The following is a 24,110-nucleotide window of genomic DNA, read 5'->3' as shown; positions in this document are numbered from 1 at the left end:
CAGAACAGACTTTCTCCCTTGAGACATATCAAGACACACAAACGTACTTTCCTCCATGATCTGATTGCTGGCATCTGTGTAGACTAGAGCAAGCTATGTGTCATTACAAACACCTCTAGCAGCTTTCATCTCACAGCAGTCAGTGTGGGGGAATGAGGCATAGACCATTGTTATCTGTCATTATAAACACCTCTTTCAGCTTTTGTCTTAAGGCACTGTCAGCTCTGCTGTACTCTACTGTGAGAAAGCCTGTTCTAACCTCTGGAAACTGATGTATTACTAAGTGGCCAATATATGTGCTAAATTTTCAGTTAATATTTTTCTTCTGGATTCTTGTTTGAAAATTTATATTAGAGGTTTGTTTTTCATGGAACTCACAAATACTTTTTCTCACATTCCCTACAGTTATCAAAGATGTGGTAGTTTGGGGTAACATTAGTGGCATCAACCTACTTGATCTTCATCTGGCCAAAATGTACAAATATGACAGTTCTATTTGGGGTCCATCAAATTTCTCTAGACCATTGCTCCACATGATACATGACCGGTATGTATGAAATTTAGATATACAATTTAGCTTATTATAATGATTAACAATTGAGTATTAAAAATGTGGTGCAGTCATCTAAAACCAATAGGTCAGACCTGAATTAAAATTGCCTCTATCATGAAAGAAGCTCCTAAGCTAATGGATGCTAAGAGTTTCCACATTCACATGACAGTATTTTTTGTCCAAGTTGTGTCAGTGAAAAGAAAAGCAGTCCTCCCTTGGACCAATATTACTAAATGGGTTAGGGAAGATCAGTGTGAAAAAAATCGCAGTTTTAGTTTCTTCCAAATCTGTGAATGCACAAAAAAATCAGATGCCACAGTATAGCATCTGATTATTACTAAAACATTACTGTTCTGTCATATAGAAAACTGTAAATGGTTTTGTAAATCGTTAATAGCTGCTAATGTAAAAAAATGGATTGCGCACGATGACAAGGAAGAAGAAAATCATCCAACCTCTCTGAATGAAGCGCTGAGCGATTTTTTTTTTTTTATACACCTATGTAAACCTGCCCTAAGGTGTATAAAGATACATTACCTGTGCCCAATTCTAAGATTGATGCCGTTGCTGGTCAGCGCCACAGCAGACGTCCTTCCTGCAGCTGCCACTGTAAATGCAGTATTGCATAGTCGGCAATCAGTTGAATATCCGTGTTCTGCATGGCAGACTCATGTCCACTAGACAATTGTAGAGCAGGGTCCTGAGTTAAGGCCCTGACTAGGATAGGGTTTGCCTTCATGAAAAAGAACCTTTTTAATGTATTTTTATGTATTTTTATTTTATTGTATTACTTGCAGAAAATGGCTGAAAAATGATGTTGTCACAGAGTGGAAAAAACGGAAGGAACATCGCTCTGGTCTTTCAGCTGCTCATTCCATTGCAACAGCCATATCTTATTGGCAGCAGGATTCATGCGCCGGAAGGATTGTCTCACTGGGTGTTCGCAATGAAGGTAAAAAACAGTAACTGTACCATAACGAAACCCATTATCACTAAAAGCACCATAAACATTAGATGGCTGTTAGTCAAACAATGCTTCGGTCAATCGTTCAGCCGTCAGCCATCTCCGCCAACTCTCCCATAAACATGGTCACTTGTTCAGCAGAATGCTCCTGAGTTCTCTCTGAGAAAGCCACCAGCTGACACATCGGCCAGAGGCTTATCTCCGGGAGAATAATTGGATCGGCATTCAGAAATTGGACAAGGCTGATTGACATCTTCCCGATTAGTTGGCCAATGTCCCAATATACATAAGACTATACAACAAACACGTTGATATCGACAGGTTTAGCTGACATTAATTTGTATATGGGAGCCTTAAGGCATTTTCAACAGGAAAAACTTTAGCGATCAGATGTCTACCATGGGTCCAGCTTCTGAAACCCTCATTAATTATCTAAGTTTTCCTGGGAAGCAGCATACCACTTCACGTGATCTATATTTTGTATTCCATGGTTAGTCTTTTGAGTCCCCCAGATCAGAAGTTGCTCTTTCCACTGGCATCCTGCATTAGGTCTCACGGGTTTCCCCATCTCTATAAACTCAATATTTCTTATTAGGAGGTCTAATTGTAAAACCCCTAATACATGTCACTGGACTGAAGTGTAATAAAAGTTACACAATAACAGTATGCATGCTTATTGTTTTTAGGCATTAAACATCATTGTCATTAGGAAAATTGTAACCAATGAGTGGTTGGGACTAGATCCACGATTAACCCTGGAATACTTAGTGGTGCAGGGGGAATAAAGTAGTAGCAAACACTGTCCACTTTTGACCTTGTGGCAGATTCTCTTTAACCTCTTCCCAACATTTAAAGTAAATCTACATCATGATTGGGAAGCTCTTCCCTCATTATGATGTACAGTTATGTCATGCTAAATATGCTGGGAAAGGAGCACAATCACCACTGGGAGCTCTTCTTACCTTGCAGCCAAAGTCCTACAGCAAATCTTAGGGTTGATGCTAGCAACGTTCCCGGCTGTTAATCCTGTAAACGTCAATCCACAATCATTGTAATCATGGCATTTAGAAGATTGTGAGAGAAGGGGTCCTTGTCTAACTCCATAAGAGCCCCCTACGATGTGATCACCAGAAGCCAATAGTTGTCATGTCGCGGACTTACTTGGGTCACAATAGATGGTGTGATATATTGATGATCCGTATTGATAAATATTGGATGGTGTGGTTCATGGATCCTCTGTGTGGAAAATTCACCAATGGGGATCAAATAAGTAAAAGATGTGGTTTACTGTAAAATGCTCCTAGTTTGAACAAGATAGTAGTCAGTTTAGTTAATCTGATCAAAATAGAGTAAATCCTGCAGTTAATATACTTACTAGTGATTCTATTGAGGACGTGGTATATATATCTATGTACTCATATAGATGTGAGTAAGTTCAGCACTAGGCTGAGTAAGTTCAGCACTAGGCTACAGCTCAGTGAGTATGTATGGGTAATATTGTAAGGGAAAAATAAATTAGTGGTATTCACTGATTTATTCGCTGATGTTAGGGAGCGTGTAATGTATCTCTAATCCAAGGAGATAGCCACAGTGCTGTGGATGAAGACCGCTAATCTGTCAGCTGTTAGCGTGTGACCGCTAGGCTGGGAGCCGGCAAGTCCTAGTGTGACCCGGCCGGAAGCAACGCTGAGGATGCCGCGGGAAAGGAGGGGGCAGAGTTTGGGGTTACGTCACCAAAGTAAAAAAAAAACAGTAATAATTGCTGTTTTTCATTGTGCTGCCTCAGAAAATGTGGAATAAATTGCTGTCATATGTAGATAAAAATTATATAACTGGAAACATGATCTTGTTCCTCAAAAATCAAGTCCTCACATGCCTCTGTTGGCAGAAAAATAAAGCAAGTTATAGCTCGCACAATATGGTGATGCAAAAACAAATGATATTTTGTAAAATAAAGTTTTGGTGTGCAAAAGAAAGAAAACACACAAAAAAAGAATCTGGTATTGCTTGTACTTACACAAAGAACAAAGCTATCTTATCACTTTTACCACATGATGAACAGTGTAAAAAATGTGTGAAGTGCTATTTTTTTGGTTAATCCTTTCCCCCAAAACGTGGAATAGAAAGTGATCACATACCCCAAAAACATCAACTCACACTGCAAAAAACAAGACCTCCTATAACTCTGTTATAGAAAATTTAAAAAGTTTTGGCTTTCAAAGTGTAAACCTTTATTCATTAAAGTGATTGCACTAGAATTCTGGCATAAATCACTTTGAAAACTCACAGCATTTTTGCCCAACACTGAGTTGTCCAAAAATGTAGCGATTTTTGGTGTTTTAACTCTTGTTTCGGCCAGCTCCAGCAAAATGGGGAAGGACGGGGGCATGAAGCAACAGCTCCTCTAATTCATGATGACCTGTGGTGAGGTGCGTGTCACATGGTAGACATTAATGTGTGAAAAACTAACAAAACTTCTCATGAAAGGTCCCATCTGCCGTCTGCCTTTGACCCAGTGCTGTCCCATCTTTTTAGGCATGCACAAAAGCTCAGTTCACCACAGCTCTGTGCACAGCTAAAAAGCCACATTTTGCTGGAACAGAAGTCAGAAGCCACTCTTCCTGCCTCACTGATGATTGGATCTCTTGAGGGTTATGTCTGAATGACGCATACATTGTTAAATGGAAACACTGATGTAAGTGCTCAGTGTAGAGGTCCGGGTAAATGTGAACATGTCCTTTAAAATGATCCAAAATTATATACCCAAAAGTTGTACCAATAAAAACTTAAACCCAGAAAAAACGAGTCCCTGTATCAGGTCCATTATCTCTCAACGGAAATATAGTGGGTTTCCAAGTTACTGGTGGCTCTGAGGCTCTGGAAATGCTTCCATATATCCCTTAACCCCCCCCCCCCCAAAAAAAAACAAAAAAAAAAAAAAAAACAGTGAAATGCATGTACCTGAATCCAAATGTCCATATACCTGCCCCAAAGTATGCCTAAGCCACAGCTAGCATTCATATGTTTGGCATTACTGTAGTGGGGAGAGCCCACTTAATTTATGGGGTATGCATCTCCAGAAGCACAAGCTGGGCACAATGTATTGGCCTATAAGCTGGTATATTTGCAATTTTCACTCTGCAGCACAAACTGTGTGCTTATTTCTGGAAAATACCTTTTTGGCCAAAATAGTCAGTACACACATAGATGAATTCCAACATTTTATGAAAACATTATGGCCTAATGGTATAAAATTCTATGAAACATTGGTGGTGTCAACATGTCAACATACTTATTATACCTCTAGAGGAATTAATTGAGGATTGTAGTTTGTTAAATGGGGTCACTTTTAGGGGTTCTGCTGTCCTGGCACCTCATGGGCTTTGCCAGTTAGACATGGAACCTAGAACCCATTAGAGCTAAATTTGCCCTCTAGACTGACACTCCGACCCTTCTGAGCTTTGCAGTGTGCGACAACAGTAGTTTGTGACCATATATTGGATATATATACATATTCAAGAGAAATTGCATTACAAATTCAAGGGTCCATTTTCTGATTGTTTATATTTACCACTAACTGTTATAAAATTCCTTGAGGGGTCAATTGTGGGATGGGGGTTCTGCTGTTTTGGCATCTTCTGGACTCTTCATGCAAAATGGTGTCCACAGTCTATTCCACCCAAAATTGCCTGTCAAAGGTCAAGTAATGCTCCACCCCTGCTGAGCCTTGCTGTGTGCCCAGTCAATAGTTTCCAATCACTTATTGGTTACCTGCATACTCAGGTGAAATTGTGCAACAAATCGTGGGGTCCATTTTCTCATGTCGCTGTTATGAAAATTAGATTAGAAATTTGGGGCTAAATCAACATTTTGATGGAAAAAATGTAATGTTTCATTCCACCTGACATTAATTTCTGTGAACTACCTAAAGGGTTAGCAAACTCTCTGAATCCAGTTTTGAATACCTTGAGGGGTGCGGTTTTTAAAATGTTGTCTTGTTTGGGAATTTTCTGAAATATATGCTAAAAGTCTCATCAAACCTGAAGTGGTCGCTAAATTACCATACATTGAAATAATGAAACATTGCTGCTAAACTTTTAACCCTTTGTATATCCTAGCAACAAACAAATGACATTTCAAAAATTATGCTCATGTTAAGCAGAAATATAATGAGTGTTATTTATAAAGTAACCATTTTAACCCCTTCCCAACCTGTGACACAGCAAATGCGTCATGAAAGTCGGTGCCAATCCGACCTGTGACGCATATGCTGTGTCACAGAATGATCGCGTCCCTGCAGATCGGGTGAAAGGGTTAACTCCAATTACACCCGATCTGCAGGGACAGGGGGAGTGGTACTACAGCCCAGGGGGGGTGGCTTCACCCCCCCCCCCCCCCCCGTGGCTACGATCGCTCTGATTGGCTGTTGAAAGTGAAACTGCCAATCAGAGCGATTTGTGGCTGCTGGCCGGCAGATTCGTTCCATTGTGCATTTTGATCACTGTGATAAAATCACACATCACAGTGATCAAAATAAAGAAAAATAGTAAATGACCCCTCCCCCCCCCCTTTGTCACCCCCATAGGTAGGGACAATAATAAAATAAAGAATTTTTTTTTTCCACTAAGGTTGAGGTACGAACTAGGGTTAGGGTTAGGGTTAGGGTTTCGGTATGTGCACACGTATTCTGGTCCTCTGCGGATCATTCCGCAGCGGATTTGATAAATCCCAGTGCTAAACCGCTGCGGATTTATCACGGATTTACCGCGGTTTTTCTGCGCATTTCACTGCGGTTTTACAACTGCGATTTTCTATTGGAGCAGTTGTAAAACCGCTGCGGAATCCACAGAAAGAAGTGACATGCTGCGGAATGTAAACCGCTGCATTTCCGTGCAGTTTTTCTGCAGCATGTGTACAGCGATTTCTGTTTCTCATAAGTTTACATTGAAATGTAAACTCATGGGAAACTGTTGCAGATCCGCAGCGTTTTCCGCAGCATGTGCACATACCTTTAGAATTAGGCTATGTGCACACGGTGCGGATTTGGCTGCGGATCCGCAGTGGATTGGCCGCTGCGGATTCGCAGCAGTGTTCCATCAGGTTTACAGTACCATGTAAACCTATGGAAAACCAAATCCGCTGTGCCCATGGTGCGGAAAATACCGCGTGGAAACGCTGCGTTGTATTTTCCGCAGCATGTCAATTCTTTGTGCGGATTCCGCAGCGTTTTACACCTGTTCCTCAATAGGAATCCGCAGGTGAAATCCGCACAAAAAACACTGGAAATCCACAGTAAATCTGCAGGTAAAACGCAGTGCCTTTTACCCGCGGATTTTTCAAAAATGGTGCTGAAAAATCTCACACGAATCCGCAACGTGGGCACATAGCCTTAGGGTTAGGGTTGGAATTAGGGTTGTGGTTAGGGGTGTGATTAGGGTTACGGGTGTGTTGGGGTTAGGGCTGTGATTAGGGTTATGGCTACAGTTGGGATTAGGGTTAGGGGTGTGTTGGGGTTAGTGTTTGAGGTAGAATTGAGGGGTTTCCACTGTTTAGGCACATCAGGGGTCTCCAAACGCAACATTGCGCCACCATTGATTCCAGCCAATCTTGTATTCAAAAAGTCAAATGGTGCTCCCTCATTTCCGAGCCCCGACGTGTTCCCAAACAGTGGTTTACCCCACATATGGGGTACCAGCATACTCAGGACAAACTGCGCAACAATAGCTGGGGTCCAATTTCTCCTGTTACCTTTGTAAAAATAAAAAATTGCTTGCTAAAACATCATTTTTGAGGAAAGAAAAATGATTTTTTATTTTCACTGCTCTGCGTTGTAAACGTCTGTGAAGCACTTGGGGGTTCAAAGTGCTCACCACATATCTAGATAAGTTCCTTGGGGGGTCTAGTTTCCAAAATGGGGTCACTTGTGGGGGGTTTCTACTGTTTAGGCACACCAGGGGCTCTGCAAACGCAACATGACGCCCGCAGACCAATCCATCTAAGTCTGCATTTCAAAAGTCACTACTTCCCTTCTGAGCCCTGACGTGCGCCCAAACAGTGGTTTACCCCCACACATGGGGGTATCTGCGTACTCAGTACAAACTGGACAACAACATTTGTGGTCCAATTTCTCCTATTACCCTTGGCAAAATTGGAAATTCCAGGCTAAAAAATCATTTTGGAGGAAAGAAAAATTATTTTTTATTTTCATGGCTCTGCATTGTAAACTTCTGTGAAGCACCTGGGGGTTTAAAGCACTCAATATGCATCTAGATAAGTTCCTTGGGGGGTCTAGTTTCCAAATGGGGTCACTTGTGGGGGAGCTCCAATGTTTAGGCACACAGGGGCTCTCCAAACACGACATGGTGTCCGCTAACAATTGGAGCTAATTTTCCATTCAAAAAGTCAAATGGCGCGCCTTCCCTTCCGAGCCCTGCCGTGTGCCCAAACAGTGGTTTACCCCCACATATGAGGTATCTGCGTACTCGGGAGAAATTGCCCAACAAATATTAAGATCCATTTTATCCTTTTGCCCATGAAAAAATTGAGGCTAAAAGAATTTTTTGTGAAAAAAAAGGACATTATTACGGATCAATTTGTGAAGCACCTGAGCGTTTAAAGTGCTCACTAGGCATCTAGATAAGTTCCTTCGGGCGTCTAGTTTCCAAAATGGGGTCACTTGTGGGGGAGCTACAATTTTTAGACACACGGGGGCTCTCCAAACGTGACATGGTGTCCGCTAAAGAGTGGAGCCGATTTTTCATTGAAAAAGTCAAATGGCGCTCCTTCCCTTCCAAACCCTGCCGTGCGCCCAAACAGTGGTTTACCCTCACATATGAGGTATCAGCGTTCTCAGGACAAATTGGACAACAACTTTCGTGGTTCAGTTTCTCCTTTTACCATTGGGAAAATAAAAAAATTGTTGCTAAAAGATCATTTTTGTGACTAAAAAGTTAAATGTTCATTTTTTTCTTCCATGTTTCTTCAGCTGCTGTGAAGCACCTGAAGGGTTAATAAACTTTTTGAATGTGGTTTTGTGCACCTTGAGGGGTGCAGGTTTTAGAATGGTGTCACTTTTGGGTATTTTCAGCCATATAGACCCCTCAAACTGACTTCAAATGTGAGGTGGTCCCTAAAAAAATGGTTTTGTAAATTTCGTCGTAAAAATGAGAAATCGCTGGTCAAATTTTCACCCTTATAACTTCCTAGCAAAAAAAAATTTTGTTTCCAAAATTGTGCTGATGTAAAGTAGACGTGTGGGAAATGTTATTTATTAACTATTTTGTGTCACATAACTCTGGTTTAACAGAATAAAAATTCAAAATGTGAAAATTGCGAAATTTTCAAAATTTTCGCCAAATTTCCGTTTTTATCACAAATAAACGCAGAATTTATTTACCTAAATTTACCACTAACACGAAAAAACAATCTCAGAACCGCTAGGATCCGTTGAAGCATTCCTGAGTTATTACCTCATAAAGGGACACTGGTCAGAATTGCAAAAAACGGCCAGGTCATTAAGGTCAAAAAAGGCTGGGTCATGAAGGGGTTAAGGACATGGAAATTCAGAATTTTTTACATTTTTTTCAAAATTTTCATGAATGAATGAAAATTATATTTGACTTCAATTTACAATGAATTTAAAGTACAGTCTATCGCGAAATTCCATATCTGTTAACACATAAAGTGATATGTCATATTTGAAATAGTTGGCCTGGTCAGGGGCAAGGCTCGCCTTTTTTTTTGGTCTGGTCAAGAAGGTAAAAACTGACATAGGTGAGAAGGGGTTAAAAAAACAAATGAAGACTACATCCAAAGTGACTTTTTTATTTATAATTTATAATAGCAATGGTGAGATACTCTTATGCTGTTTTTTATTCCCTATTACTTTTAGGATTTTTTAATCTTCCCGATGATATTGTTTTCTCCATGCCGGTTACATTTCAGAATGGTGATTGGCAGGTATGCACAGATATTACAATTCAGGATGATGCCAAGGAGACCCTGTTACAAGCAGCGGTAGAGTTAATCAAGGTAATAGAATCATGAAAAAAAATTAAATATATGAATAATCCTACAAACTAAATTAGGTTTTAGTTACAAAACTTATACAGATAGAGCAACAATAAAGGCTAAAATTCATGCAGGCTCCCTCTGTTAACCCCATTGGTACCCAATGTTTGCAGGGTTCAAAAGGTTGCCATGACAATCTGAGGCAAATTAAGGGTATCGAGGTCTACCACCTATAACAGCAAAAAAATTAAAGTTATACCTATCATAACATATTTTTTGTAAAAAAAAATGTTTTTTAGTAATCGAAAGTAGCAAAATCTAAAAAAAAATAATCTGTATAAATCTGGTATCACTGTAATCATATGGACCTGAAGAACAAACCCATTCTATCACTTGTACCTCATGATGAACAGTGGAACAAAAGATAAAAAAACAATTCCAGAGTTTTTTTATTCATTTTGTGCCTGAAAAATCAAAATGAAACACTATTATAAAATGTTGCGCGTTATTTATCCCAAAATGGTACCAATAATAACTTCAACTCGTTCTACAAATAGCAATCCCCCTCTCGGTGCCATCATTTTCCAATGGAAAAAAGGAGCTTCCATGTTAGGCAGAATTCAGACAGGCTTATTTCAATATCTCTGTACGAGCTTCAAGGCTCAGACTTAATGCCGGTCTCCAGACTTGAAATTATGGTCTCATAGTCACATATAAGGCTAGACGCGTCAGCCTGGAGACCTATATTAGTTCCGGGCATTTCAGGAAATACGCTGTTTCGAACTGATAGCTCAAAGGAAAAATGACATAGCACCAACAATGGAAAACAGAAAATTCTGTGATCCCAAATGCCTCCTTCCTTTTGAGCCTCATAGTGGACCTAAACTGTAGTTAGCGTCCATGCGTTGACAATTGCTGTAGCAATTTCCGGGGAACATGTATGCAGAAGTACAAGCTGGGCACTACAGTGTATTGAGCACTAAGCTGGTATATTTGCTATTTTCATTCTGCAACGTTTGTTTTATACTTTTTTTGTTCTCTGGAAAACACGGGAGTCCAAAATAATCACTGCACAAGTAGATGAATTTACTGAGGGGTGTAATTTGCAAAATGGAGTCACTTTAGAGGACTTTCTGCTATTCTAGCACCTTGGGGAATTTGCAAATAATACACTCAAACTATTCCATCAAAATCTGCTTGAACAGTCAAACAGAGTTGCTTCCTTTTGTGCCCTGCTCTGTGACCAAACAATAGTTTCTTACAACATATCGGTTGTCAAAACATTCTGGAGAATGGCTTAAAAAATTGTGGAGTCCATTTGCTCATGTTACCCCTTGTAAAAATGTATCTTTTAAGCTGAAATAACAGTTTAGTTGTAAAAATATAATTATTTCCACGGCCCAATGGTAAAATTCTTTTGAGGCACCTTTGTATTCAAAATACTTTTTATCCCTTGGTAAATTCCTTGAAAGGTGTAGTTTTTAAAAAATGGGGTCACTTTTGGGGTCTATCTGCTGTTTTGGCACCTAAGGAGCTCTGCAAATGCGATGTGGCGTCCACAATCTTTTCCTGTCAAATTTGCGCTCCAAAAATCAAATGGCTCTTCTTCCCTTCTGATCTGACGTGTGCTCAGACAGCAGTTTTTGAACACATCTCTATGTGTTCATTTTGGGTTCGTTTTTTCTTATTACCCTTTGTAAAAATGAAATATTTCAGACTAAAGCAATAGGTTAGTGGAAAAAATAAAATGTTTCAGTTTTTCATTCCATTTTGTGTTAATTGATGTGAAGCACCTGAAAAGTTAACAAAGTTTCTGACAGCATTTTAGTATCATTTACATGGTGCAGTTTTTAACATTGGTATCAGTTTTGGGGATATTCCAATGAGTAGGCCCCTCAAAGGTATTTCGAACTTCTATAGATCCATAAACAAAATAGGTTATCTATATTCCCTTGATAATAATATATACATTTGTGCAGCTTTCACACATCAGCTTTTCGATTATAAGTGCTATCCTTATTTTTCATGGGAAACACTTCGTACCTATGATCATCTATCTGGTTTTTCCCAGGTATGTGATTTTGGTCAGTGCAAAATCGCAGAGACATGTCCGATAGTGATCTGAGCGTTGGATCAATCTCTGCAATAAAAGTCAATGGGTCCATATAAAAAGTCGGACAGCACTTGGATGCCATTAGAGCACTGTCTGTTTTTCACAGACTGTTAGGAAAGGGTGTCAAACCTTTTTTCTCATATATGAGAAAAACTGAGGAAAAATGCACCAAACTCTGATGAAACTCGTTTGACACACTAATGAAAAATACTGATGAAACTCACACGGTTTTCCTCGTTCTTGGAAAGTTCGATGTCTTAATGAGGCTTAAGTATGATTTATTCATTTTTACTATTCTATAGTAGTGTATCTGTATTTCAGGAAAAGAACTTTGCTTTTGGAATTCTTCAAGTAGAAAAAATTGCACCTGAAGAACCCAATGGAGAAGAACTTATCGGTAATAGGCATAATGTGTAGTATATGTTCGTCTAGACTAGGCTTGAGCGAAACGGATCGGACAAATTCAAAAGTCGCCGACTTTTGGCAAAGTCGGGTTTCCTTCAATGAAGGAGCGTGGGCAGAGTGATGACATAGGTCTTAGGGGCGTGGACGCCTATCGCCATCTTGTGGCTTGTGCGCTGTAGCGATTTGCAATGTGTAACACCAGCTTTTCTGTTCAGGGACGGAGGGGGGGAGAGAGAGAGAGAGAGAGAGAGAGAGAGAATGAATTAGATTTCCCATTGACTTTGCATTGGTTTTCGTGTTTCGGTCGATTCCCGACTTTTCGCCATAATCGGCCGATTCCACTCGACTCGACTTTTGAGATAGTCGGGTTTCGCGAAACTCGACTCGACCCTAAAAAAGTAAAAGTCGCTCAACCCTAGTCTAGACATGTTTTTTGTACTTATTCAGGAATAATTTTCCCCAACAATGACTTGTTACTGGCTAAATGTAGTAGTGTGATGGCAAAAAAATAGCAATTTATTTTAGAATTCTGCAGTCAACAATTCAGTGCTGAACGCTGGAGGGAATCCACAGTAAGATGGAACCGTGGCCACTCCTGGTAAATGATAGTTCAGGGAAAGACGTGTATATAGAGTACGTAATATATGGAGTCATTTTGTTTTGTATGTTTTACATACTGTAAAAGAAAATACACTAGTGTTATGGAAATAACAATTTATTTAATTTCTTTAATATGATGTTGCATGTATCAATTTGTTTCAGAACAGGATAATTTGTCAAAAGAAGTGAAAGAAGACTCACCATTACCTAATGATGAAGATCAACTAAATATCCAAGAATCAGCTGACCATCCTAGCTAAAGTTCTTTCTGTTAAAGTGGTTGTCTGCTTTCATAGCAACATTTCCAAAAACCTTGATAAAGTTTGAAATAAAAAACAAACAACTGAATGTGCTGACTTCCACTTAAGCACCACCTTTCTTCTGCTCTCTGTTGGTCTTTGTTGACATGGCTGCTCAGGGGACGTCACCTCTACACGTGACCACTACAGCTAATCACAGGGCTCAGCGGTCATGGCCAGGAAGACAGCACAAGACTGCCGATCCCAGTAATTGGCTGCAGCAGTTACATGACATAGTGGTGACTTCAGTGTAACAGCCATGTCAGCTAAGGCCTCTTTCACACTTCCGTCGGTATGGGTCCATCGCACTGTGTCGGGCCAACGTACCGACACATGTTGTGAAAGTTTTGCATGACATAGGCAGCAGATGCAAGTTTTCGATGCATCCGCTGTCCATTCTGCAGTCCGGGGAAGAGGGGGCGGAGTTTCAGCTGCGCATGCGCGGTCGAAAATGTCGGACGTGACGGACAAAAAAACGTTCAGTTGAACGTTTTTTTGTGATGACGGTCCGCAAAAAACACGACGGACGTGACGTGTGGCCATCCGTCGCAATCCGTCACTAATACAAGTCTATGGGCAAAAAAACGCATCCTGCGAGCACATTTGCAGGATCCGTTTTTTGCCCAAAATGACGGATGCCAAACGACGGAAGTGTGAAAGAGGCCTAAGTCTAACTGAACACTGTAGAGGGGACTGAAGCCACAGGCGATAAGTAAGGCTGATTTGTTATTTTAGAATACATCAATTCTTTAGGAAATTTTGCTCTAAAAGTGGAAATACACCGTCACAACTTTCCTATTTGGTTTACTGCTACATAATGTCTTGTTACTCAGTGACTTTTTATCAGTTATTACAAAAGCATAAGAAGTAATGTTTACGTAACTGAGAAAGGAAAATAACTTAAAGGGCATTTGCCAGAAGGATTTCACATCCCCAACTATCTATATGTTTGTGTATCTCTTTCACAGATAAGTCCATTCATATCTTTTCACAGCCAGTCTCTCCCTCCGTTACATACAGTACACACTTATGTGGTCATTTCCGGAGGAAGGAGTGATTGACGCTTTTAAAAGCGTTGACTTGAATAAAAGCCACTGTTTGAATAAATCGCTGAGATGTGACATTTTCCATACACAGCAGCGCGGGAGGCATCCTCAAATTATTCCTATCCTCATCCTCATCGGTTTTGTAACCTGTTGATCTTCTTTTTAAGTCATAATCCTAGCCCCAACCCTACCTATAACTGCAAAGAATGGATTCAAATAAAAAATATATATATATTTTATTATTTTTATCTAACTAAAGGGATGACAAAAGGGATTTGATTTATTGTTAATTTGATCACTGTGATATGTTCATGGGATCGGACGGCGATCACGTGACTGGGGTCGGTAAAGACTGATTTGAATCATGTTCTCCGGGGTTTCCGCTCCCAGGGGTAGCTGAGACCCCAGAGATTTGCCGAGGCTCTGGGGGCACTATACACTTATTTCTTAGCGCCATTAAAAAGCTGAGGAAGAAGGCCCCTTAACTGCTGGCGCTAAAAGGCGTATCGGCGGTTGTTAAGGAGTTAAAGAGGACATGTAAACACCCTGATATGTTGGTTTGAGTAAATTGCTGCATTTACCATAAATTATCCATGAAAGTGTCATACTCTAGGACACCCTCCATTGACAAGGAAAATGGTAACACAGTTTTGAGTTCATTTATACATTCTCAGAAGGAATAACAGAGTAACGACATCATGCAGAATTCTTAGAGAATGTTTTCTAACGATGTTTGTAAGGCAATTCAAATATTTACTAGAAGAGACACTTTAGGATCGCAATTAAATGATCACTGTGTTTTCAACTAACTGCATAAGTCAGTAGTAAAAGTGAATGTAAGAAAAGGTAATATATCTTTTCAGAGGAATCTGCATCTTTAAACACTTGGGAGCCATTTCTTCCCCTACCACATGCCTCGAGAACTAGCCACCCGCTGTGAAAAAAGGCCCAAATCTTCCTTCTTATTAAAGGGACTCTGTCAGCACAGAATGACTGCTGAAACCAAGTACAGGCGCTCAATGCATCGGTTTAGGGCCTATCATTTATATCCACTTTCCCACCTGCTTGTTTTCCATCTATCTCTGCCCCTTCTTCTTTTATTGACAGTTCTGGCTACATAGAGTCACAAAAGTAAGGAGATAGATAGAAAACAAAACGGTGAGAAAATGTATTTAAATGATTTGCTGCAACATGATGCACTGACCACCTGTACTTGGTTTCGGTCATTCTGTGCTGATAGTGTCCCTTTAAATTCTGTGGAGAAAATAGGAAGAGGAGAGTGAGAGACAAATTGGCAGAAAGTCACAGACCCTTGCTGTTTTCTAATATGTTTTTATTTCACAACAGAGCTGGATTCACAGCTACATTGTTTAATACTGTTATATAGTGCCCTCTTTGCTGTTGCTGCTTCCGGATATGTGCTACATAGAGACAGAAGATCACAAATCTTTCTTGTCTGTGCATGTCAAGAATGGTAGCCATTATAGTAGCGAGCCTGCACCCACTGACATATCTGACAATTAGCAATAACGCCTGCAGAGGTTAAACCTTTTGCACTCATATAATGGCAGACATTGTGTTATTCCTCATGTACACACATATGACAGTTAATCCTGATCAGTCACCTAAAATGGTAGGTATATGTTAAATTGCAACCCGGGTGCCTTCAGTCACATTTTTTTATAACAATGCTGTGTTTTCAGTGTGATGTTAGCTGGGGCATTTTTACAACAAAAATAGTGCAGCCAAATGTTTGCTGAATCAATAGGGCAATACTAAACACAATGCATGCACTTCTAGGAATTAAAATAAATAAATCACAGTAAAATTCTGAGATAAATGCTCATCTCTAGTTAGTAAAGTAACTGGGAAACAAATTCGACAGCTCACAACCGTCCTTAATCCAGCAAGACAGTCACGAATGTTCTAATGAGGAGAGGATGCGGTTGTGATTATGCAGTTCCAACTCTAAATCCGGTACCCGGCGTCTCTCTGCATATTCATTTGATTATGGTAATTCTTCACTTTTTTTAAAGGGAACCTGTCACCCCCGTTTTTTGAGATTGAGCTATAAATACTGTTAAATAGGGCCTGCGCTGTGTGTTACTATAGTGTATGTAGTGTACCCTGATTCCCCACCTATGCTGAGAAATAACTTACCAAAGTCGCCGTTTTCGCCTGTCAATCAGGCTGGTCAGGTCGGGAGGGCGTGTTCACAGCGCTGGTTCTTCCTCAGCTTTACGTTGGTGGCGTAGTGGCGTAGTGGTGAACAAGCAGCGCGCCATACCTTTCGTCGGTGGGGGCGGCCATCTTCCTGGGGCCGCGCGTGCGCAGATCGAGTGCTCTGCTGCACGGGGCTTCAGGAAAATGGCCGCGGGATGCCGCGCGTGCGCATTAGAGATCGCGGCGGCCATTTTCCCAAAGCCGAGTTTGCATCTCGGCTTTGGGAAAATGGCCGCCGCGATCTCTAATGCGCACGCGCAGCATCCCGCGGCCATTTTCCTGAAGCCCCGTGCAGCAGAGCACTCGATCTGCGCACGCGCGGCCCCAGGAAGATGGCCGCCCCCACCGACGAAAGGGATGACAGCGCAGATCGCGCGCTGCTTGTTCACCACTACGCCACTACGCCACCAACGTAAAGCTGAGGAAGAACCAGCGCTGTGAACACGCCCTCCCGACCTGACCAGCCTGATTGACAGGCGAAAACGGCGACTTTGGTAAGTTATTTCTCAGCATAGGTGGGGAATCGGGGTACACTACATACACTATAGTAACACACAGCGCAGGCCCTATTTAACAGTATTTATAGCTCAATCTCAAAAAACGGGGTGACAGGTTCCCTTTAAACGTGATCTGTGTCTGCGTTGGCACTCACCATGTCTGGCATGGCAGGCGGCAGCTTTAGCTGTGAGCAACAGGGTGCTCTGCTAAGTATGAAAGAATTTTCTCTGTTTGGATATATACATTCAAAACACAGAGTACACTATATTGGTTTATAGAGATTCATTACATTTCTTTTTTTTTTAATCTGTTCCACAATTCCAAAGATATAAGCCTTTTTTACGCTACTTTGTATGTTCTATACCAATATGGCAGTGCTCACAAGGTTTTAATGCAGAGCAGCCTAAAGACAAGCCCCCAGAAAATCCTGTTAGCATTGCCCTCTTTGCAAAGCTAACAGAGTTTTTTAAAAAAGCGATCTTTGAGAAAGCTACGCGAAACGCGCGTTAGGGGGGTTGTTCCAGGGTCCCAGGCGCTGATTACTTACATCATGGGTAAGATTGTTTGCTTCCTATATGGATTTTAACGGTTTTGTTTCCTTTATGTATGGGTGACACTTGTCCACATGGAAGCAACTACTGTTTACTATGATAGGGTGTTTCACACTATATGCTACGGTTAGCCAGTTTCATATGGCAATACACCATATCTTTTGTTATATATTTATATAGGTGCTTTGGTACTAATACCATGGTGACTGTACTTATGTCTGTGCCTGGGACCAGGATGTCTTTTTACTAGGGTCTCCTTGCTTCTGTTTGTTCATTTTATGATATATATTTTTTCTATGTAACTTTAATAAAATATATTTATATTTATTACTTTCGTATAGAACTCCATTTTTCTCTTTGTTGTTTCAAGTATTGGGAGTATACGTTACTGTCCCCAAGTATTTACATGGATAGAACCAGATATTTATCTATATTTCTAAATGTTTCATGTGGGATCCATGTCATTTCTGTGAGTGTGTTCACATTCTTCAGCTATTTGTTGTAGGCCTAATATTGGCAAGGGTTGGGGTTCGTTGGGTTTGCAGGAATTGCAGAGAGGTCTGGTGGTCAGTCATCCAGTCAACAAGCGTCTCCCCAATAGTCATTCCTTTGTTTCAAGGCAACAATACGCCTATTATCTTACAAGCATTCCAGCATACAGCTTGCCTGGCTGACCAATATAACCAAGGACCTTGTTGACTCATTTGCATCACCTCATTGTAACAGTTCTAATGGCAAGCATTGTTGTTTTGACTCTGTGCACCTTGTCCTCTTTCTATGCCAATTCTATGTCCACATCCACCTGCTGCTGCTGCTCATCCTCCTCTTTCTCCTAATCCTGCGGTACCCAACAGACATAGGATGGTGTTAAACATGTGCAAGATGCTGTTTTCCGGTAGCTCTGTTGCGTTCTGTTGAGTGTTTTTTCCAGTATTTACAGTACAGACCAAAAGTTTGGACACACCTTCTTATTTAAAGATTTTTCTGTATTTTCATGACTATGAAAATGGTAAATTCACACTGAAGGCATCAAAACTATGAATTAACACATGTGAATTATATACTTAACAAAAAAGTGACTCGAATAAACTTATCCTCAGAAGCAGAGGTGACTCTTGGTCTTTCTTTCCTTGGGCGGACCTCATGTGAGCCAGTTTCTTTGTAGCGCTTGATGGTTTTTGCCACTGCACTTGGGGACACTTTCAAAGTTTTCCCAATTTTTCGGACTGACTGACCTTCATTTCTTAAAGTAATGATGGCCACTCGTTTTTTTTTACTTAGCTGCTTTTTTCTTGCCATAATACAAATGAGTGCGGTCAATGTGTGGAAAGCGGTCATGCCGGTTGAGTAGGATCCAGGGAAAGGAGACAGATAAAAGCTGGGGTGCCAGATATAGCGCCCACTCGTGTAGGCTTCAACACCTGTTGCGGTTACAGTGGTGCATCACTGCCACTGCAAATTTTCTGCCAGTGGGCCAAGAAACCCATGTATTGTTCCTGACCATAGTTTCCACTCCAGGTGCAGTGCACATTAGAGCTTAAACACAAGTTAACGGGGCAGCCTAGATTCTCCTGCATTTGAGACAGAAAGTGAGCACCCCTTTTTGAGACAAATATTTACACCTGAATATCTTCTAGTGACATGGTGCAGACATAACTGTACCACTAGCAACTTGACTAGGTGAGAGTTTGGTTGACAAATTAGCAGATGACTATGAGCGTACATCTGCTGATACACAATAGGTTCAATATTATACAGTGAAATGGAAAGATGAGGTGTACTTGGAGTACAGCAACCACTAGTGCTTGATGGCGATGACACTAACAAGGTACTAAATGTGCATGGAGCCTGACTGATAGATTAGCTTGATGAAAAGTGAGAGGAGGACAACTTGAGGCTTGCTGACCCCCATGCTTTTTCTAAATGAGCAGGTGATGTTACATCATATTCTGATGGAGAGCTGTAGTTTCTATTCTGTGAGCCAGGACATCCACAGCTTACTTTCCTCTTTCAGAGTCTACAGTATATACTGCCTAAGATAATCACCTGTTGGCAACATGCAAAAGAACTCCCACACAGAAGATGCCTCTACCGCCATCAGAACTTTAAGATTCTTTAGAGCCTTATCCACCAGCAGTGCATGCAACATCATCTGCTCCAGAGCTGACCACAGAATCAGCCGATGTTGCACCACGAGATCCTCCAGCCGCACCTCACCTGCGCTGTGTACTGCTGATGCCAACACCCTATTCCTCTGATAATATCACATCCTTGGGAATCCTGTCAGGATACTAGTTCTTGGCGACCACAGAATCATTATCAGCATCATGGGCGGACATTGACAGTTTGGGGTTCCTGTACAAGAAATGTGTCGGCCCCCCTCCTTTTATGATGACAAATCTACATTATATATATATATATATATATATATTGTATAAGCTGATGGACTTGACTCCTGGTCAGGTGCTGCACCATCAGCAGTCATTTGATATTCTAATAAAAGACCGGACTATGCCATATAAGGCTGGTTTCACATTAGCGTTTAAAAACGCAGCGTTTTAAATGCAAATGCATGTGGTAAAAAAACGCGTTTAAACGGTGCGTTTTTTAGACGCATGCGTTTTTGCATGTGTTCAAACAAACGTGGCGTTTTGATGCGTTTACATGCGTTTTTTCCTGCGTTTGCGTTTTTGAAACGCATGATGAGAAGTGTGTGACAGCTGCCAATCATCAAAATCAACTAGAAAACCCACTATAAACAGAAATAGCTAGGGTTAGGGTTAGGATCCATAGTAACCCTAGGGATCCTAACCCTAGGGATCCTAACCATAACCCTAACCCTAGGGATCCTAACCCTAGGGATCCTAACCCTAGGGATCCTAACTATAACCCTAACCCTAGGGATCCTAACCCTAACCGTTAGGGTTAGGATCCCTTAGGGTTAGGATCCCTAGTGACCCTAGGGATCCTAACCCTAACCCTAGGGATCCTAACCCTAGGGACCCTAACCCTAGGGATCCTAACCCTTAGCGTTAGGGTTAGGATCCCTTAGGGTTGGGCGTGGCTTATCAGTGTTTATTCTTGTGTTTTTCTATTAAAACGCATGCGTTTAAAAACGCATGTGCTTAAAAAAAGCTGCTAGAAATTACTACATGTTGCATTTCTGCAACAAAACGCATGCATAGAAACGACGTATGCGTCATCAAAATGCGGCAAAACGCATGCAAAAAAACGCATGCATTTTTAATGTTAAGTATAGGGAAAAAAGCATGCTTTTTTGCGATAAAACACAGCGGCAAAAAACGCAAATGTGAAACCAGCCTAAGTGGTTTCTGTGAATAATAAAAATAAGAATACACTATGTAAGAGACAGTGCTGTACATAACAATAGAGGAAGCTATATAATAAGGTATGGCACCATATATAACTAGAGAGGATAAGGGACGGTGTTATACATAATGAAGGCGGAAACTATGTAACTAAGGAGTGTACTATACATAAGTGAGTACACTATATACGCAGACATTCTTCTACACATAATAAGTGAGTACACTATATACTAAGGGACAGTGCTATACATAAGTGATTGCACTATATACTAAGGGACTGCTATAAATAATGATTGCATTATATACTAAGCGACTGTACTATTTATAATAAGAGAGTACACTATATATTAAGGGACTGTGCTACACATAAGTGAGTACACTACATAATTAGGGACTGTGCTACACATAATAAGTGAGTACACTATATACTAAAGGACTGCGCTATACATAAGTGAGTACACTATATAATAAGGGACTGTGCTATCCATAATAAGTGAGTACACTGTTAAGGAACTGTGCTAAACATAATAGGGCAACATTCCTGTATTTGTGCAGTGTCAGTGTGCTGTGAGCTTTTTACTGAGCCATTGAGCATGTCGTATTCTGATCCTCAATAAACAATTCAAAACAGGACATTCTCTGACCCTCATGGATCTCATTCTCAGATCTGTGATTTTCATGAATGTGTGAATGGACCTATGAAACTCTGAGTCCTTGTGTCATCTAATAAAAAAAATCTGGAAGCATGTGGACATTTCACACAAATGTGAGACTGTAGAATAAGTCATTAGCTGGTTTCTGCTGCTTCATCTGGTCAGACCTTCATGTCAACATCTCCCAGCCATGCCTCATCTTGTCACGATAATCGCAGCCCTGAAAAAAACACAGTCGCATACAGTTACTTCTCACAAAATTAGAATATCATCAAAAAGTTAATTTATTTCAGTTCTTCAATACAAAAAGTGAAACTCATATTATACAGATTCATTACAAACTGATTTATTTCAATTGTTTATTTCTGTTAAAGTTGATGATTATGGCTTACATCCAATGAAAACAGAAAAGTCATTTTCTCAGTAAAATAAATTAATTAACAAAAAACACCTGCAAAGGCTTCTTAGGCATTTAAAAAGGTCCCTTAGTCTGTTTCAGCAGGCTCTACAATCATGGGGAAGACTGCTGACTTGACAGATGTCCAGGAGGCAGTCACTGCCGCACCCACAAGGAGGGTAAGCTACAAAAGGTCATTGCTATACAAGCTGGCTTTTCACAGAGTAATGTATCCAAGCATATTAATGGAAAGTTGAGTGGAAGGAAAAAATGTGGTAGAAAAAGGTGCACAAGCAACTTGGATAACCTCAACCTTGAACGGATTGTTAAGAAAAGGCCACTCAAAAATTTGGGGTAGATTCACAAGGAGTGGACTGCTGCTGGAGTAATTGCTTCAAGAGCAACCATACACAGACGTATCTAGGACATGGGCTACAAGTGACACATTCCTTGTGTCAAGCCAGTCATGATCAATAGATGCCAGAAGTGTCTTACTTGGGCCAAGGAGAAAAAGAACTGCACTGTTGCTCAGTAGTCCAAGGTGTTGTTTTCAGGTGAAAGTAAATTTTTAATTTCATTTGAAAATCAATGTCCAAGAGTCTGGAGTCGAAAGGCACACAAATAAAAGCTACTTGGGGTCTAGTGTTAAGTTACCACAATCAGAGATGGCTTGGGCATGTAATCTGCTGGTCTAGGTCCACTTTGTTTTATCAAGACCAAAGTCAGTGCAGCCGTCTACCAGGAAATTTTAGAGCATTTCATGCTTCCCTCAGCCGACAAGCTTTTTGAATATGGAAATTTCATTCTCTAGCATTCCCTCTCCCCCACCTCCAATATTGCCTTCTCTCCACCTCCATCATTGACCTCTCCCCACCTCCAACATTGCCCTCTCCTTCACTTCCAACATTGCTCTCTCCTTCACTTCCAACATTGGTCTTTCCACCACCTCCATCATTGCCCTTTCCACCACCTTCATCATTGTCCTCTCCATCACCTCCATCACTGCACTCTCCACCACCTCCATCATTGTCCTCTCCACCATATCCATCTTTGCCCTCACCACCACCTCCATCATTGTTCTCCCTCACCACCTCCATAAATTCCCTCTCCCCATCTCCAATATTTCCTTCTCTCCACCTCCATCATTGCCTCTCCACCACCTCTATCATTGCTATCTCCCCACCAACATTGCCCTCTTCTTCACTTCCAACATTGCTCTATCCTTCACTTCCAACATTGCTCTCTCCACCACCTCCATCATTGCCCTTTCCACCACCTCCATCATTGTCCTCTCCATCACCTCCATCATTGTCCTCTCCATCACCTCCATCACTACACTCTCCACCACCTCTATCACTGTCCTCTCCATCACCTCATCATTGCTTTCTCCCCCTCCTCCATCATTGCATTGTCTCTCACCTCCAACATTGCCTTCTCCCCACCCCACCATTGTCCTCTCCATTACCTCCATCATTGCCCTCTCCACCACCTCTATCATTGTCCTCTCCACCACCCCATCATTGCTTTCTCCCCCACCTCCATCATTGCCTTGTCTCCCACCTCCAACATTGCGCTCTCCACCACCTCCATCATTGCCCCCTCCCCCACCTCTATCATTGCCCCCTCCCCCACCTCTATCATTGCCCTCTCCACCACCTCCATCATTGCCCTCTCCCCACCACCTCCATCATTGCCCTCTCACCACCTCCATCATTGCCCTCTCCCCCACGACCTCCATCATTGACCTCTCCTCCACCACCTCCATCATTGACCTCTCCCCCACCATCTCCATCAGTGCCCTATCCCCCACCACCCCACAGTCCCCCAATGCATTTGGTAAAACAAAAAAACACAGCATCACTGTTCTCTGCAGCTTCCTCTCTCTGACACAGCCACACACTGAATGCTGACGTCATCCAGCCACGCAACTGTGTCAGACAGGAACCGCCAGACAGGAAGCACAGGACGGATCCATGCAGCTCCCTTCCTCTGCCATTTTCTCATGTAGGCACAGCAGCTGTAGAGATTGTTCTCTGTGCCCGGCGCACATGAGGGCAATCTGGCCAGGGGTCCCCCAGAGCCACTGGGTTGGGGAAACAGGCCAGATTGCCCTCATTAGCCGCCCTGCAGGGGTCCCCCTCCTCCTTTGGACCCCGATGACCTGGTTCTGTCAAGTATACCAGATACAGGTTTGGGAAGCAGTAACCATAAGGTGGTAAGTTTCAATGTAATTTTCAATCAAACATTCAAAAGGGCAAATGCCAAAACCTGGAACTTTAAAAAAGCTGATTTCAACAAATTAAGGGAAGAGCTTAATCGTGTAGACTGGGACCACATCATGGTAACTGGGGATACCGAACATAAATTGGGCATTTTTTAGGAAATACTACTAGATTCCTGCATAAAACGTATACACTGTGGTAATAAAATGTAAAGGATAAATGTTATGGATAAATAAGACAGTACAAA

General features: G+C 41.4%; 1 protein-coding gene across 1 annotated transcript in view; it reads left to right on the top strand.

Moving 5' to 3' along the window:
* Positions 1-12,988, top strand: part of MDH1B (malate dehydrogenase 1B) — an 89,518-nt gene extending 76,530 nt beyond the window's left edge. The window contains exons 6-10 of the mRNA XM_069733686.1: positions 406-547; positions 1,351-1,505; positions 9,409-9,548; positions 11,962-12,037; positions 12,808-12,988. Coding sequence (XP_069589787.1) covers positions 406-547; positions 1,351-1,505; positions 9,409-9,548; positions 11,962-12,037; positions 12,808-12,905 — 611 coding nt within the window. The 3' untranslated portion in view covers positions 12,906-12,988. The remainder of the gene's footprint in view (positions 1-405; positions 548-1,350; positions 1,506-9,408; positions 9,549-11,961; positions 12,038-12,807) is intronic.
* Positions 12,989-24,110: the final 11,122 nt, after the last annotated feature.

The sequence above is a fragment of the Ranitomeya imitator genome, chromosome 7, assembly GCF_032444005.1.
Source record: "Ranitomeya imitator isolate aRanImi1 chromosome 7, aRanImi1.pri, whole genome shotgun sequence".
In the NCBI taxonomy this organism is placed as follows: Eukaryota; Metazoa; Chordata; class Amphibia; order Anura; family Dendrobatidae; genus Ranitomeya; species Ranitomeya imitator.
Note: the sequence above shows the minus strand (reverse complement) of the source record. Positions and strands in the feature narration are given on the sequence as shown.